This window comes from Nerophis lumbriciformis, linkage group LG09 (genome assembly GCF_033978685.3).
Source record: "Nerophis lumbriciformis linkage group LG09, RoL_Nlum_v2.1, whole genome shotgun sequence".
Lineage (NCBI taxonomy): Eukaryota > Metazoa > Chordata > Actinopteri > Syngnathiformes > Syngnathidae > Nerophis > Nerophis lumbriciformis.
In genome coordinates this window covers 4,293,125-4,308,800 of record NC_084556.2, presented here as the reverse complement: position 1 = coordinate 4,308,800, position 15,676 = coordinate 4,293,125, and the positions used below count along the sequence as shown (strand labels likewise).

Genomic DNA, 15,676 nt, shown 5'->3' with positions numbered 1-15,676 from the left:
GAAATAATCGGTATCTGTTTCAAAAAGTAAAATTTATGACTTTTTAAAACGCCGCTGTGTACACGGACGTAGGGAGAAGTACAGAGCGCCAATAAACCTTAAAGGCACTGCCTTTGCGTGCCGGCCCAATCACATAATATCTACGTTTTTTCACACACACAAGTGAATGCAAGGCATTCTTGGTCAACAGCCATGCAGGTCACACTGAGGGTAGCCGTATAAACAACTTTAACACTGTTACAAATATGCGCCACACTGTGAACCCACACCAAACAAAAATGACAAACACATTTCGGGAGAACATCAGCACCGTAACACAACATAAACACAACAGAACAAATACCCAGAACCCCTTGCAGCACTAACTCTTCCGGGACGCTACAATATACACCCCCCCCGCTACCCCTTAAACCCAATCCCCCCCCAACCCCACCCGCCTCAACCTCCTCATGCTCTCTCAGGGAGAGCATGTCCCAAATTCCAAGCTGCTGTTTTGAGGCATGTTAAAAAAAAAATAATGCACTTTGTGACTTCAATAATAAATATGGCAGTGCCATGTTGGCATTTTTTTCCATAACTTGAGTTGATTTATTTTGGAAAACCTTGTTACATTGTTTAATGCATCCAGCGGGGCATCACAACAAAATTAGGCATAATAATGTGTTAATTCCACGACTGTATATATCGGTATCGGTTGATATCAGAATCGGTAATTAAGAGTTGGACAATATCGGAATATCGGCAAAAAAGCCATTATCGGACATCTCTAGTTTGAATATGGTTTCTGTAGGAGGACAAACATGACACAAACCTTCCTAATTGTTACAAATCCCACTGTTTATGTTATACATGCTTCACTGATGAGTATTTGGAGACCGCCGTTTTGTCCTACAAATTTCGGCGGTGTTTGAACTCACCGTACTTTGTTTACATGTACAACTGTCTTCGACACTGCCACAGAAAGACATGTTTTATGCCACTCCTTCTTTGTGTCATTTTGTCCGCCAAATGTTTTATGCTGTGCGTGACAGCACAAAGTTGAGCTTTGTTGATGTTATTGACTTGTTGGGAGTGCTAATCAGGCATATTTTGTCACTGCATGCCTGCAAGCTTATTGATGCTAACGTGCTATTTAGGCTAGCTGTATGTACATATTGCATTATTATGCCTCGTTTGTAGGTATATTTGAGCTCATTTAATTTATTTTACTTATGTCCTCTGTGTATTTAATTTATATTTGCATGTCTCATGACACATTATCTGTATGTAATATTGGCTGCATTTCTGATTATTCCGTTATTTTTGTGCCATGTTGTTCCAAACCACAGCAAACCCAGCATGCAAAGATTGTAAATAAAGCCATTAGAACAGCGTTTCTCAAAGTGTGGGGCGCGCCCCACTGGTGGGGAATAGAGACATGACAGGTTATTATTGAACTTGATGCAAGTTATAACACTTTTTTTGATTTATTATTGAACTTGATGCAAGTTATTTGATTTATTATTGAACTTGATGCAAGTTATAACACTTTTATTTGATTTATTATTGAACTTGATGCAAGTTATAACACTTTTTTTTTTTATTGAACTTGATGCAAGTTATAACACTTTTGTTTTATTAATTATTGAACTTGATGCAAGTTATAACACTTTTTTTTTTAATTGAACTTGATGCAAGTTATAACACTTTTGTTTTATTTATTATTGAACTTGATGCAAGTTATAACACTTTTTTGATTTATTATTGAACTTGATGCAAGTTATTTGATTTATTATTGAACTTGATGCAAGTTATAACACTTTTTTTGATTTATTATTGAACTTGATGCAAGTTATTTGATTTATTATTGAACTTGATGCAAGGTATAACAGTTTTTTGATTTATTATTGAACTTGATGCAAGTTATAACACTTTTTTTGATTTATTATTGAACTTGATGCAAGTTATAACACTTGTATTTGATTTATTATTGAACTTGATGCAAGTTATAACACTTTTTTTTATTATTGAACTTGATGCAAGTTATAACACTTTTTTTTTTTTTATTATTGAACTTGATGCAAGATATAACACTTTTTTTGATTTATTATTGAACTTGATGCAAGTTATTTGATTTATTATTGAACTTGATGCAAGTTATAGCACTTTTTTTGATTTATTATTGAACTTGATGCAAGGTATAACAGTTTTTTGATTTATTATTGAACTTGATGCAAGTTATAACACTTTTTTTGATTTATTATTGAACTTGATGCAAGTTATAACACTTGTATTTGATTTATTATTGAACTTGATGCAAGTTATAACACTTTTATTTGATTTATTATTGAACGTGATGCAAGTTATAACACTTTTTGATTTATTATTGAACTTGATGCAAGTTATAACACTTTTTTTATTTATTATTGAACGTGATGCAAGTTATAACACTTTTATTTGATTTATTATTGAACTTGATGCAAGTTATAACAGTTTTTTTGATTTATTATTGAACGTGATGCAAGTTATAACACTTTTTTTGATTTATTATTGAACTTGATGCAAGTTATAACACTTTTGTTTTATTTATTATTGAACTTGATGGAAGTTATTTTATTTATTATTGAACTTGATGCAAGTTATACCACAACTGCACAGTTATTTTATTTATTATTGAACTTAATGTTATTTTATGTTATTGAGTTTGAATGTATACAACTTGATGTTCAATAAATTTGAAAATGTTAAAGCTTGGCATTAGCGCTCTGTTGAGGTGATGGGGCAGGTGGGGCTTGAAAACTCCCCCTTGTCCAAAGTGGGGGATGACAAAAAAAGTTTGAGAACCACTGCATTAGAAGAAGACAGCCTACCGTTTCCTTTAACTTTGACACACGTCTATACCTTTGGCCATTCTGAGACAGTCATTTTCAGGAGTTACTACGTTTTACTAATGTTTTCCAATGTTGAAAATGTGTAGAAATTTCAACATTTCTGTAAACAAAGATGATTTGCGTCAGCCTGCGACACATACCGGTAGTCATTTTGATAGTAGGCTATTTTAGCTAATAGACACTAAAATCATGTGTTGCCTTAACTATAACACTTATATAAGGCTTTTAATTTTTTGCGGCTCCAGACAGATTCATTTTTTGTAGTTTTCTTCCAATATGGCTCTTTAAACATTTTGGGTTGAGGACCACTGGCTTAACTTATTGAGTTATTGTGGCCACTAGATGTCGCCAAAAAACATTTACCACTCCAACTTAAAGAAATCCTAAATCCAGTCCTGTTTTTATACCTCCAGTAACATTGTTCTCTGTGTAAATTCCCTAATAAAGTATTTTACATGTCATACTATAAAATAATAGAAGTAGGTTTAATTGGTGTCAGCCAATATATAGGCTCCAATACCGGTATCATATGAAAAAGTTGTATCAGTACAACTGTATAAGTAATACACAAAAGTAATGAAAACCATGAAGAATGATGGAAAAAATTTACATTTCTAGGCTGCGCTTATAACGCGAGGTGTAGGATAAAGCCCACAGAGTGCAAACTCATGAATATAAATCAGAGATATCATTTTGCAATTGACCCAAAGCTGGTTCGGAATCACAATACACTACTCTGAATTCTTACAAAAGCAAAAAGGTCAAGGTAGAGAAATAGACGGAAGTTTAATTGTATTTCGGGATAGTACAGGTAAAAGCCAGTAAATTAGAATATTTTGAAAAACTTGATTTATTTCAGTAATTGCATTCAAAAGGTGTAACTTGTACATTATATTTATTCATTGCACACAGACTGATGCATTCAAATGTTTATTTCATTTAATTTTGATGATTTGAAGTGGCAACAAATGAAAATCCAAAATTCCGTGTGTCACAAAATTAGAATATTACTTAAGGCTAATACAAAAAAGGGATTTTTAGAAATGTTGGCCAACTGAAAAGTATGAAAATGAAAAATATGAGCTTGTACAATACTCAATACTTGGTTGGAGCTCCTTTTGTCTCAATTACTGCGTTAATGCGGCGTGGCATGGAGTCGATGAGTTTCTGGCACTGCTCAGGTGTTATGAGAGCCCAGGTTGCTCTGATAGTGGCCTTCAACTCTTCTGCGTTTTTGGGTCTGGCATTCTGCATCTTCCTTTTCACAATACCCCACAGATTTTCTATGGGGCTAAGGTCAGGGGAGTTGGCGGGCCAATTTAGAACAGAAATACCATGGTCCGTAAACCAGGCACGGGTAGATTTTGCGCTGTGTGCAGGCGCCAAGTCCTGTTGGAACTTGAAATCTCCATCTCCATAGAGCAGGTCAGCAGCAGGAAGCATGAAGTGCTCTAAAACTTGCTGGTAGACGGCTGCGTTGACCCTGGATCTCAGGAAACAGAGTGGACCGACACCAGCAGATGACATGGCACCCCAAACCATCACCCAACCATGCAAATTTTGCATTTCCTTTGGAAATAGAGGTCCCAGAGTCTGGAGGAAGACAGGAGAGGCACAGGATCCACGTTGCCTGAAGTCTAGTGTAAAGTTTCCACTATCAGTGATGGTTTGGGGTGCCATGTCATCTGCTGGTGTTGGTCCACTCTGTTTCCTGAGATCCAGGGTCAACGCAGCCGTCTACCAGCAAGTTTTAGAGCACTTCATGCTTCCTGCTGCTGACCTGCTCTATGGAGATGGAGATTTCAAGTTCCAACAGGACTTGGCGCCTGCACACAGCGCAAAATCTACCCGTGCCTGGTTTACGGACCATGGTATTTCTGTTCTAAATTGGCCCGCCAACTCCCCTGACCTTAGCCCCATAGAAAATCTGTGGGGTATTGTGAAAAGGAAGATGCAGAATGCCAGACCCAAAAACGCAGAAGAGTTGAAGGCCACTATCAGAGCAACCTGGGCTCTCATAACACCTGAGCAGTGCCAGAAACTCATCGACTCCATGCCACGCCGCATTAACGCAGTAATTGAGGCAAAAGGAGCTCCAACCAAGTATTGAGTATTGTACATGCTCATATTTTTCATTTTCATACTTTTCAGTTGGCCAACATTTCTAAAAATCCCTTTTTTGTATTAGCCTTAAGTAATATTCTAATTTTGTGACACACGGGATTTTGGATTTTCATTTGTTGCCACTTCAAATCATCAAAATTAAATGAAATAAACATTTGAATGCATCAGTCTGTGTGCAATGAATAAATATAATGTACAAGTTACACCTTTTGAATGCAATTACTGAAATAAATCAAGTTTTTCAAAATATTCTAATTTACTGGCTTTTACCTGTATATGTCAAAAATCCAATAAACAAATGTTAAAAAAAAGAAATGGATGAAAGTTATACTGCAACATGCATGGCAAAAGGAAAAAACAGCTGACAAGTTTGTTCTTACCCTTATGGAGCAGCTGATAAGGCCATCTCGGTTGTGGACTTTGAGGACTCGTTCAAACAGCTGGTTGCGCGCCACCTCGTCGGTTGCCATCTGACCCTCCAGCAGGTCGACGGGCTCCGAAACACCGCCTGTGAAGTCCACCAGGGCATCGGCCGTGTTTCCACCATCCAAGGCCTCGTAGCAGCCATACACCCTGCGGCAAGAGGGAAAGTCGTGCTTCATTACGTCAACTTTTAGTTTCATCATCGGAGGTGACTTTTCTCTCCACTATTACTCTCATTCAATGCAGTATTTCCCACATGTTCATTTATTTGTTGCGGACCGCCAACGATATATTTGGCCCTAGCTGTTTACTCTCGCTCATAAACACATTATAATGCACCTGGTCTTCCAGAGAATAAAAAGACACAGCAGAAGGGATCAGCGTTGCCAACTTTGTCGCTTTTTTAGCGAATAATCAGAACTCTCTAAAAACTCTTTACAAAAAGTAACTCGCAACAAATCCAGTGAATAGACTTTGGGAGAATCTAACATGTTAGCGACAGAATAAAACTCAGTTGTAGTTTTAAGCATATTTATTTAGGTTTTCTGCAAATGCATCACGGCCAAAAAGTTGACCATAATTTCATGACATCACACATACACTCCAAGGAACCCACCGCCACCACAAATACAAACCCCGTTTCCATATGAGTTGGGAAATTGTGTTAGATGTAAATATAAACGGAATACAATGATTTGCAAATCATTTTCAACCCATATTTAATTGAACGCACTACAAAGACAAGATATTTGATGTTCAAACTCATAAACTTAATTTTTTTTTTTGCAAATAATAATTAACTTAGAATTTCATGGCTGCAACACGTGCCAAAGTAGTTGGGAAAGGGCATGTTCACCACTGTGTTACATGGCCTTTCTTTTTAACAACACTCAGTAAAAATTGGAGACACATTTTTGAAGCTTCTCAGGTGGAATTCTTTCCCATTCTTGCTTGATGTACAGCTTAAGTTGTTCAACAGTCCGGGGGTCTCCATTGTGGTATTTTAGGCTTCATAATGCGCCACACATTTTCAATGGGAGACAGGTCTGGACTGCAGGCAGGCATTGTCTTGCTGAAATAAGCAGGGGCGTCCATGGTAACGTTGCTTGGATGGCTCCAAAACCTGTATGTACCTTTCAGAATTAATGGCGCCTTCACAGATGTGTAAGTTACCCATGTCTTGGGCACTAATACACCCCCATACCATCACAGATGCTGGCTTTTCAACTTTGCGCCTATAACAATCCGGATGGTTCTTTTCCTCTTTGGTCCGGAGGACACGACGTCCACAGTTTCCAAAAACAATTTGAAATGTGGACTCGTCAGACCACAGAACGCTTTTCCACTTTGTATCAGTCCATCTTAGATGAGCTCAGGCCCAGCGAAGCCGACGGCGTTTCTGGGTGTTGTTGATAAACGGTTTTCGCCTTGCATAGGAGAGTTTTAACTTGCACTTACAGATGCAGCGACTAACTGTAGTTACTGACAGTGGGTTTCTGAAGTGTTCCTGAGCCCATGTGGTGATATCCTTTACACACTGATGTCGCTTGTTGATGCAGTACAGCCTGAGGGATCGAAGGTCACGGGCTTAGCTGCTTACGTGCAGTGATTTCTCCAGATTCTCTGAACCCTTTGATGATATTACAGACCGTAGATGGTGAAATCCCTAAATTCCTTGCAATATCTGGTTGAGAGAGGTTTTTCTTAAACTGTTCAACAATTTAGTGACCCTCGCCCCATCCTTGTTTGTGAATGACTGAGCATTTCATGGAATCTACTTTTATACCCAATCATGGCACCCACCTGTTCCCAATTTGCCTGTTCACCTGTGGGATGTTCCAAATAAGTGTTTGATGAGCATTCCTCAACTTTATCAGTATTTATTGCCACCTTTCCCAACTTCTTTGTCACGTGTTGCTGGCATCAAATTCTAAAGTTAAGGATTATTTGCAAAAAAAAAAAAAGTTTATCAGTTTGAACATCAAATATGTTGTCTTTGTAGCATATTCAACTGAATATGGGTTGAAAAGGATTTGCAAATCATTGTATTCCGTTCATATTTACATCTAACACAATTTCCCAACTCATATGGAAACGGGGTTTGTAGATTGCAGTTCTATGGGAAACACAGAAGACTGACATAACTTAACATTTTATCTCAGCAAATTGAAAATATTGTCATAAATGATTCAAAACACAATTTGTTTTCGCCAGGAAAAGATCCTCTATGTGACAAGCGCTGTCTACTGATTAAAATTTTAAAACACATTTGTATATACATACATACAGTATATACATACATACAATATATATATATATATATATATATATATATATATATATATATATATATATATACCTGTATATTAATAAACAAAAACAAAAAACGTACTGACAAAGACATTAGTCAAAGATCCAATATATATATACTGTAGCAGGACTACATTGTTGTTTTGAAGGATCTACAGTCATAACAGCTAGTCAAAGATCCTCAATTCAACGGGACCCTTCCTCTGTTTTTAAAGATCTACTGCCAAAAATGCTGGTCAAAGATCCTCTATCCTCTTTGTGACAAGCACGGCATACTGTTTTTAAAGACATACTGACAAAACCATTAGTCAAAGATCCTATATACAGGTAAAAGCCAGTAAATTAGAATATTTTGAAAAACTTGATTTATTTCAGTAATTGCATTCAAAAGGTGTAACTTGTACATTATATTTATTCATTGCACACAGACTGATGCATTCAAATGTTTATTTCATTTAATTTTGATGATTTGAAGTGGCAACAAATGAAAATCCAAAATTCCGTGTGTCACAAAATTAGAATATTACTTAAGGCTAATACAAAAAAGGGATTTTTAGAAATGTTGGCCAACTGAAAAGTATGAAAATGAAAAATATGAGCATGTACAATACTCAATACTTGGTTGGAGCTCCTTTTGCCTCAATTACTGCGTTAATGCGGCGTGGCATGGAGTCGATGAGTTTCTGGCACTGCTCAGGTGTTATGAGAGCCCAGGTTGCTCTGATAGTGGCCTTCAACTCTTCTGCGTTTTTGGGTCTGGCATTCTGCATCTTCCTTTTCACAATACCCCACAGATTTTCTATGGGGCTAAGGTCAGGGGAGTTGGCGGGCCAATTTAGAACAGAAATACCATGGTCCGTAAACCAGGCACGGGTAGATTTTGCGCTGTGTGCAGGCGCCAAGTCCTGTTGGAACTTGAAATCTCCATCTCCATAGAGCAGGTCAGCAGCAGGAAGCATGAAGTGCTCTAAAACTTGCTGGTAGACGGCTGCGTTGACCCTGGATCTCAGGAAACAGAGTGGACCGACACCAGCAGATGACATGGCACCCCAAACCATCACCCAACCATGCACATTTTGCATTTCCTTTGGAAATCGAGGTCCCAGAGTCTGGAGGAAGACAGGAGAGGCACAGGATCCACGTTGCCTGAAGTCTAGTGTAAAGTTTCCACCATCAGTGATGGTTTGGGGTGCCATGTCATCTGCTGGTGTCGGTCCACTCTGTTTCCTGAGATCCAGGGTCAACGCAGCCGTCTACCAGCAAGTTTTAGAGCACTTCATGCTTCCTGCTGCTGACCTGCTCTATGGAGATGGAGATTTCAAGTTCCAACAGGACTTGGCGCCTGCACACAGCGCAAAATCTACCCGTGCCTGGTTTACGGACCATGGTATTTCTGTTCTAAATTGGCCCGCCAACTCCCCTGACCCTAGCCCCATAGAAAATCTGTGGGGTATTGTGAAAAGGAAGATGCAGAATGCCAGACCCAAAAACGCAGAAGAGTTGAAGGCCACTATCAGAGCAACCTGGGCTCTCATAACACCTGAGCAGTGCCAGAAACTCATCGACTCCATGCCACGCCGCATTAACGCAGTAATTGAGGCAAAAGGAGCTCCAACCAAGTATTGAGTATTGTACATGCTCATATTTTTCATTTTCATACTTTTCAGTTGGCCAACATTTCTAAAAATCCCTTTTTTGTATTAGCCTTAAGTAATATTCTAATTTTGTGACACACGGAATTTTGGATTTTCATTTGTTGCCACTTCAAATCATCAAAATTAAATGAAATAAACATTTGAATGCATCAGTCTGTGTGCAATGAATAAATATAATGTACAAGTTACACCTTTTGAATGCAATTACTGAAATAAATCAAGTTTTTCAAAATATTCTAATTTACTGGCTTTTACCTGTATATATATATATATCTTATAACAAAAGTTTGGACACACCTTCTCATTCAATGCGTTTTCTTTATTTTCATGACTATTTACATTGTACTGCTTTGCACACTCTTGGCATTCTCTTGATGAGCTTCAAGAAGTAGTCACCTGGAATGGTTTTCACTTCACAGGTGTCATAGTTTTGATGCCTTCAGTGACAATCTACAATGTAAATAGTCATGAAAATAAAGAAAACGCATTGAATGAGGAAAAGGTATATAGTAGCCGTTTAATTGTAACGTGCAACTTTGTCGTAGCTTTAATTAACAAATTGGAAGATGTTGAAATTGCCATGTAAAATCGCTATTGCTAATCAGCATGTATAAAGTCAATTTATAAAGCCAATGTATATTAGCACCAAGCTAGCACAATTTTGGAAAAGTGGAGTCTTGCATTACTTTATGTATGTTGGAGTCTTTTTTTAGTCAAAAAATTGCAACATAACTGGGATGTAGTTTGTCTGAGTCCACTCTCACTGCTGCTGAAGTGATCGGCATGAGCCGTTGGATTTTACGTGAATCGATGCCTAGTAGGACTGGCGGGCTTCGATCGGTGTCAAAAAAGTACCGGATCCCGTACTCTTCCCTACAGTATGTGATGTTAAAGGGCAACATTATCACAATTTCAGAAGGGTTAAAACCATTAAAAATCAGTTCTCAGTGGCTTATTTTATTTTTCAAAGTTTTTTTCAAAATTTTACCCATCACGCAATATCCCTAAAAAAAGCTTCAAAGTGCCTGATTTTAACCATCGTTATATACACCCGTCCATTTTCCTGTGACGTCACATAGTGAAGCCAACTCAAACAAACATGGCGCATAGAACAGCAAGCTATAGCGACATTAGCTCGGATTCAGACTCGGATTTCAGCGGCTTAAGCGATTCAACAGATTACGCATGTATTGAAACGGATGGTTATAGTGTGGAGGCAGGTAGCGACAACGAAATTGAAGAAGAAACTGAAGCTATTGAGCCATATCGGTTTGAACCGTATGCAAGCGAAACCGACGAAAACGACACGACAGCCAGCGACACGGGAGAAAGCGAGGACGAATTCGGCGATCGCCTTCTAACCAACGATTGGTATGTGTTTGTTTGGCATTAAAGGAAACTAACAACTATGAACTAGGTTTACAGCATATGAAATACATTTGGCAACAACATGCACTTTGAGGGTGCAGACAGCCCAGTTTTCATCAATTAATATATTCTGTAGACATACCCTCATCCGCTCTCTTTTCCTGAAAGCTGATCTGTCCAGTCCAGTTGGAAATGCATCTGCTTTGAGTGTCGCAGGATATCCACACATTCTTGCCATCTCTGTCGTAGCATAGCTTTCGTCGGTAAAGTGTGCGGAACAAACGTCCAATTTCTTGCCACTTTCGCATCTTTGGGCCACTGGTGCAACTTGAATCCGTCCCTGTTCGTGTTGTTACACCCTCCGACAACACACCGACGAGGCATGATGTCTCCAAGGTACGGAAAACAGTCGAAAAAACGGAAAATAACAGAGCTGATTTGACTCGGTGTTTGTAATGCGTTTGAGAAAATGGCGGATTGCTTCCCGATGTGACGTCACAACGCGAGAGCGAATAATAGAAAGGCGTTTAATTCACCAAAATTCACCCATTTAGAGTTCGGAAATCGGTTAAAAAAAATATACGGTCTTTTTTCTGCAACATCAAGGTATATATTGACGCTTACATAGGTCTGGTGATAATGTTCCCCTTTAATGTAGTAATCGGTGTGATATGTGTAAACTGTAATAACGTCCCCCCACGTACCGTATTTTCCGCACTATAAGGCGCACCTAAAAACCACAAATGTTCTCAAAAGCTGACAGTGCGCCTTATAACCCGGTGCGCTTTATATATGGATTAATATTAAGATTCATTTTCATAAAGTTTCGGTCTCGCAACTACGGTAAACAGCCGCCATCTTTTTTCCCCGTAGAAGAGGAAGTGCTTCTTCTTCTACGCAAGCAACCGCCAAGGTAAGCACCCGCCCCCATAGAACAGGAAGCGCTTCTTCTTCTACTGTAAGCAACCACCCGCCCGTGTAGAAGAAGAAGAAGAAGCGCGCGGATATTACCGTACGTTTCATTTCCTTTGTGTGTTTACATCTGTAAAGACCACAAAATGGCTCCTACTAAGCGACAGGGATCCGGTTCATGAAAAGACGCAATCTCTCCATCCGCATACGGACTACTATTTCACAGCAACTGCCTAAAGACTTTCAAGAAAAGCTGGCTACTTTCCGTGCATATTGTAAAAACAAGATAGCTGAAAAAAAGATCCGGCCAGAGAACATTATCAACATGGACGAGGTTCCACTGACTTTTGATATTCCTGTGAACCGCACTGTGGATACAACGGGAGCACGTACGGTGAATATTCGCACCACAGGGAATGAGAAGTCATCCTTCACTGTGGTTCTAGCTTGCCATGCTAATGGCCAGAAACTTCCACCCGTGGTGATATTCAAAAGGAAGACCTTGCCAAAAGAGACCTTTCCAGCCGGCGTCATCATAAAAGCTAACTCGAAGGGATGGATGGATGAAGAAAAGATGAGCGAGTGGTTAAGGTAAGTTTACGCGAAGAGGCCGGGTGGCTTTTTTCACGCAGCTCCGTCCATGTTGATATACGACTCCATGCGCGCCCACATCACGCTGGTTTTTAATATATTATTAAAGTTTGACTGACCTATCTGACTGTTTTTTTGACATTCCTTTAGCGCAGTTAGATGCGGCTTATAACACGGGGCGGCTTATAGGTGGACAAAGTTTTGAAATATGCCGTTCATTGAAGGCGCGGCTTATAACCCAGGGCGCCTTATGGTGCGGAAAATACGGTACTCATATTATTACATTATTCACCTACAGCATATCCTCATTGTTTACAAAATGTCCATGAATAACTCAAAGTTCTCCTATCAACCGGTACTAACTTGGCGTAGGCCTTCTCCACCAGAGCGCTCCAGAACTCGTTGCTGTCGTTGGAGTGGCAGTAGACCAGCTGGTTGTCCACCGTCGGTAGCCGGTCGTCGATCACCACGTCCACCCACTCGCCAAAGCGCCAGAAGCGGAAGTGGAAGATGCCGGCGTACGAGTCGGGCTTCTCCGTGTCCCACTCCTGCTCTTTCCAGTCGGGAATGACCTGAAGAAGACGGAAGAGGGAGTTGGTACGGCAAATAAACAAACGGCAGAGCATAAATCACGGCAGGGCTGTCAGGGAGAGAGATAGTGTACCCTCATGTCTGCTGATGCGTTAATTTATCGCCGTGGCTCCATCTCTCATAAATCCGGGCTGTAACAGGGTGAAATGTAATAACTGTGTGTGTGTGTGTGTGTGTGTGTGTGTGTGTATGTTGTCTAATAACTACATAACTCAACCTGCCTTGAGTAAACAGTTGCAGGCAACAGTAGCTAAGAGGCTACTTCCAGCTGCTCCGAAAATAGTTTCAATATTTCAATAAGCTCTGCTTCTTCCTACTCCTTTTCGCACGCGTCGAATTGCGCAAGCGTAGACGTGTGACATACTCCAATGTAACGTCGTCAAGCATGTTGGAAAGGCACTCTACCACAGACGTAAAACTCAAAATTATGGCTAGTTGAGCAACAATCGTGTTCCCCTGTTTAGTTTTTACAAATGTTTACTAATTGTTTTTTTATCTAGTCTGCACTTTGTCTGTGTTATTATTATTATTGGCTTTTATCTAGTTTGCACTTTGTCTGTATTATTTCTATTATCATTATTATCGACTCATCTTTGCCTTATTCTGTTTTTTTTATTTTCCGATTTTAATGATGTTGGATCTGTGTTGTTGTTGTTGTTGTTGGGGACAAGTGTTGTAAATTAGCTTTGGCTACAAACACTATGATGCATTCATTGGATAACTTTCACATGGCCATACTTGCCAACCTTGAGACCTCCGGACCTCCGGGGGGGGTATATATATATATATAAAATAACCAACTCCCTCTTCCGTCTTCTTATATATATAAAATAAATACTTAAATTTCAGTGTTCATTTATTTACACATATACACACACATAACACTCATCTACTCATTGTTGAGTTAAGGGTTGAATTGTCCATCCTTGTTCTAGATGTCAGATAATATCGGCCTGCCGGTATTATCGGCCGATAAATGCGTTGAAATGTAATATCGGAAATTATCAGTATCGTTTTTTTTATTATCGGTATCGGGGCTAAAAGGGGAGGAGTATATTTACAGCTAGAATTCACCAAGTCAAGTATTTCTTATATATATATATATATATATATATATATATATATATATATATATATATATATATATATATATAAGAAGTACTTGACATTCAGTGAATTCTAGCTATATATTATATATATATATATATATATATATATATATATATATATATATATATATATAAAATAAACTCACCAAAACGTCACTATGGATTTATTGAGTCTGTTTAGCTGGTTGGAGAGCAAGCTTTTGCAGCTCGTGGGTCCATGACGATGACTTCTGTTTTGTTTGAGCAGCCATTTTACTGCTGTTTTACAGACACTGTTTGGAAACAATTAAGGTACGTTAATAAACATTTAAAAACTCTTACTTAGAGAGGTCAGATAATATCGGCCTGCCGGTATTATCAGCCGATAAATGCGTTGAAATGTAATATCGGAAATTATCAGTATCGTTTTTTTTATTATCGGTATCGGGGCTTAAAGGGGAGGAGTATATTTACAGCTAGAATTCACCAAGTCAAGTATTTCTTATATATATATATATATATATATATATATATATATATATATATATATAAGAAGTACTTGACATTCAGTGAATTCTAGCTATATATTATATATATATATATATATATATATATATATATATATATATATATATATATATATAAAATAAATACTTGAATTTCAGTGTTCATTTATTTACACATATACACACACATAACACTCATCTACTCATTGTTGAGTTAAGGGTTGAATTGTCCATCCTTGTTCTATTCTCTGTCACTATTTTTCGAACCATGCTGAACACCCTCTCTGATGATGCATTGCTGTGTGGCACGCACAAAAGTGCTTTCATTAAATGCACTAGATGGCAGTATTGTCCTGTTTAAGAGTGTCACAACATTGCTGTTTACGGCAGACGAACTGCTTTATGGTATACAAAAAAGTGACTGCTGTTGTTGTGTGTTGTTGCCACGCTGGGAGGACGTTAATGAAACTGCCTAACAATAAACCCACATAAGAAACCAAGAATTCGCCCTCCATCATTCTATAGTTATAACGTGATTGGGCAGGTACGCTTTTTTATATTGTGGAGGACCTGAGTCCGCCTGAATTTCGGGAGATTTTCGGGAGAAAATTTGTCCCAGGAGGTTTTCGGGAGAGGCGCTGAATTTCGGGAGTCTCCCGGAAAATCCGGGAGGGTTGGCAAGTATGCACATGTCTATGTTTTTGTATCTGTCCCTATTTCAAATAAACCTTTATAAAAAATAAAAACTCCAACATCGGGCCCGCCACATTGTTTCATGTGGCTCGCGAAAACCTGTGTCAATATACGAAGGGCCAAACGAGACAAAATTAAATTAATAAATACATATTTACCTCAACGTTTCATTGTTATAATTAAATCATTAGATAAATCATGAAATCAATAAATAATTAAATAATAAATGTAATTTCACTTTAAATTGATGACAGTTGGTAACAGTGTATTTAATTCCAATTATAATTAATTAACTATAATAATTAATTATTTAAAGATGTATCTGTTTAATTTTGTCGCATTTGGCTCAACATGTTCATGTCATTCATGTCATGGCATTTTTGCTCAATGTGTATAACATTTTACAGATATATTATTTTACTGCATACAACTGCTTCTTAAATAAATAAAAAAAACTATTCTATGCATTTTACTTTTCATTGAAACCCTTTTAAAAAAATAATCAATATATAACAATAACAATATAATATAATAGGTGCTTGTCA

At 38.2% G+C, this 15,676-nt stretch overlaps 1 protein-coding gene across 2 annotated transcripts in view; it reads right to left on the bottom strand.

The window, feature by feature from the left end:
• capn5b (calpain 5b) overlaps nucleotides 1–15,676 on the bottom strand; it is a 172,561-nt gene that overhangs the window by 64,052 nt on the left and 92,833 nt on the right. For both annotated transcript variants that reach the window (XM_061962782.2, XM_061962783.2), the window contains exons 5-6: nucleotides 12,617–12,825; nucleotides 5,375–5,567 (exon numbers count right to left, since the gene is read on the bottom strand). In XM_061962782.2, the coding sequence (XP_061818766.1) occupies nucleotides 5,375–5,567; nucleotides 12,617–12,825 (402 nt within the window). The remainder of the gene's footprint in view (nucleotides 1–5,374; nucleotides 5,568–12,616; nucleotides 12,826–15,676) is intronic.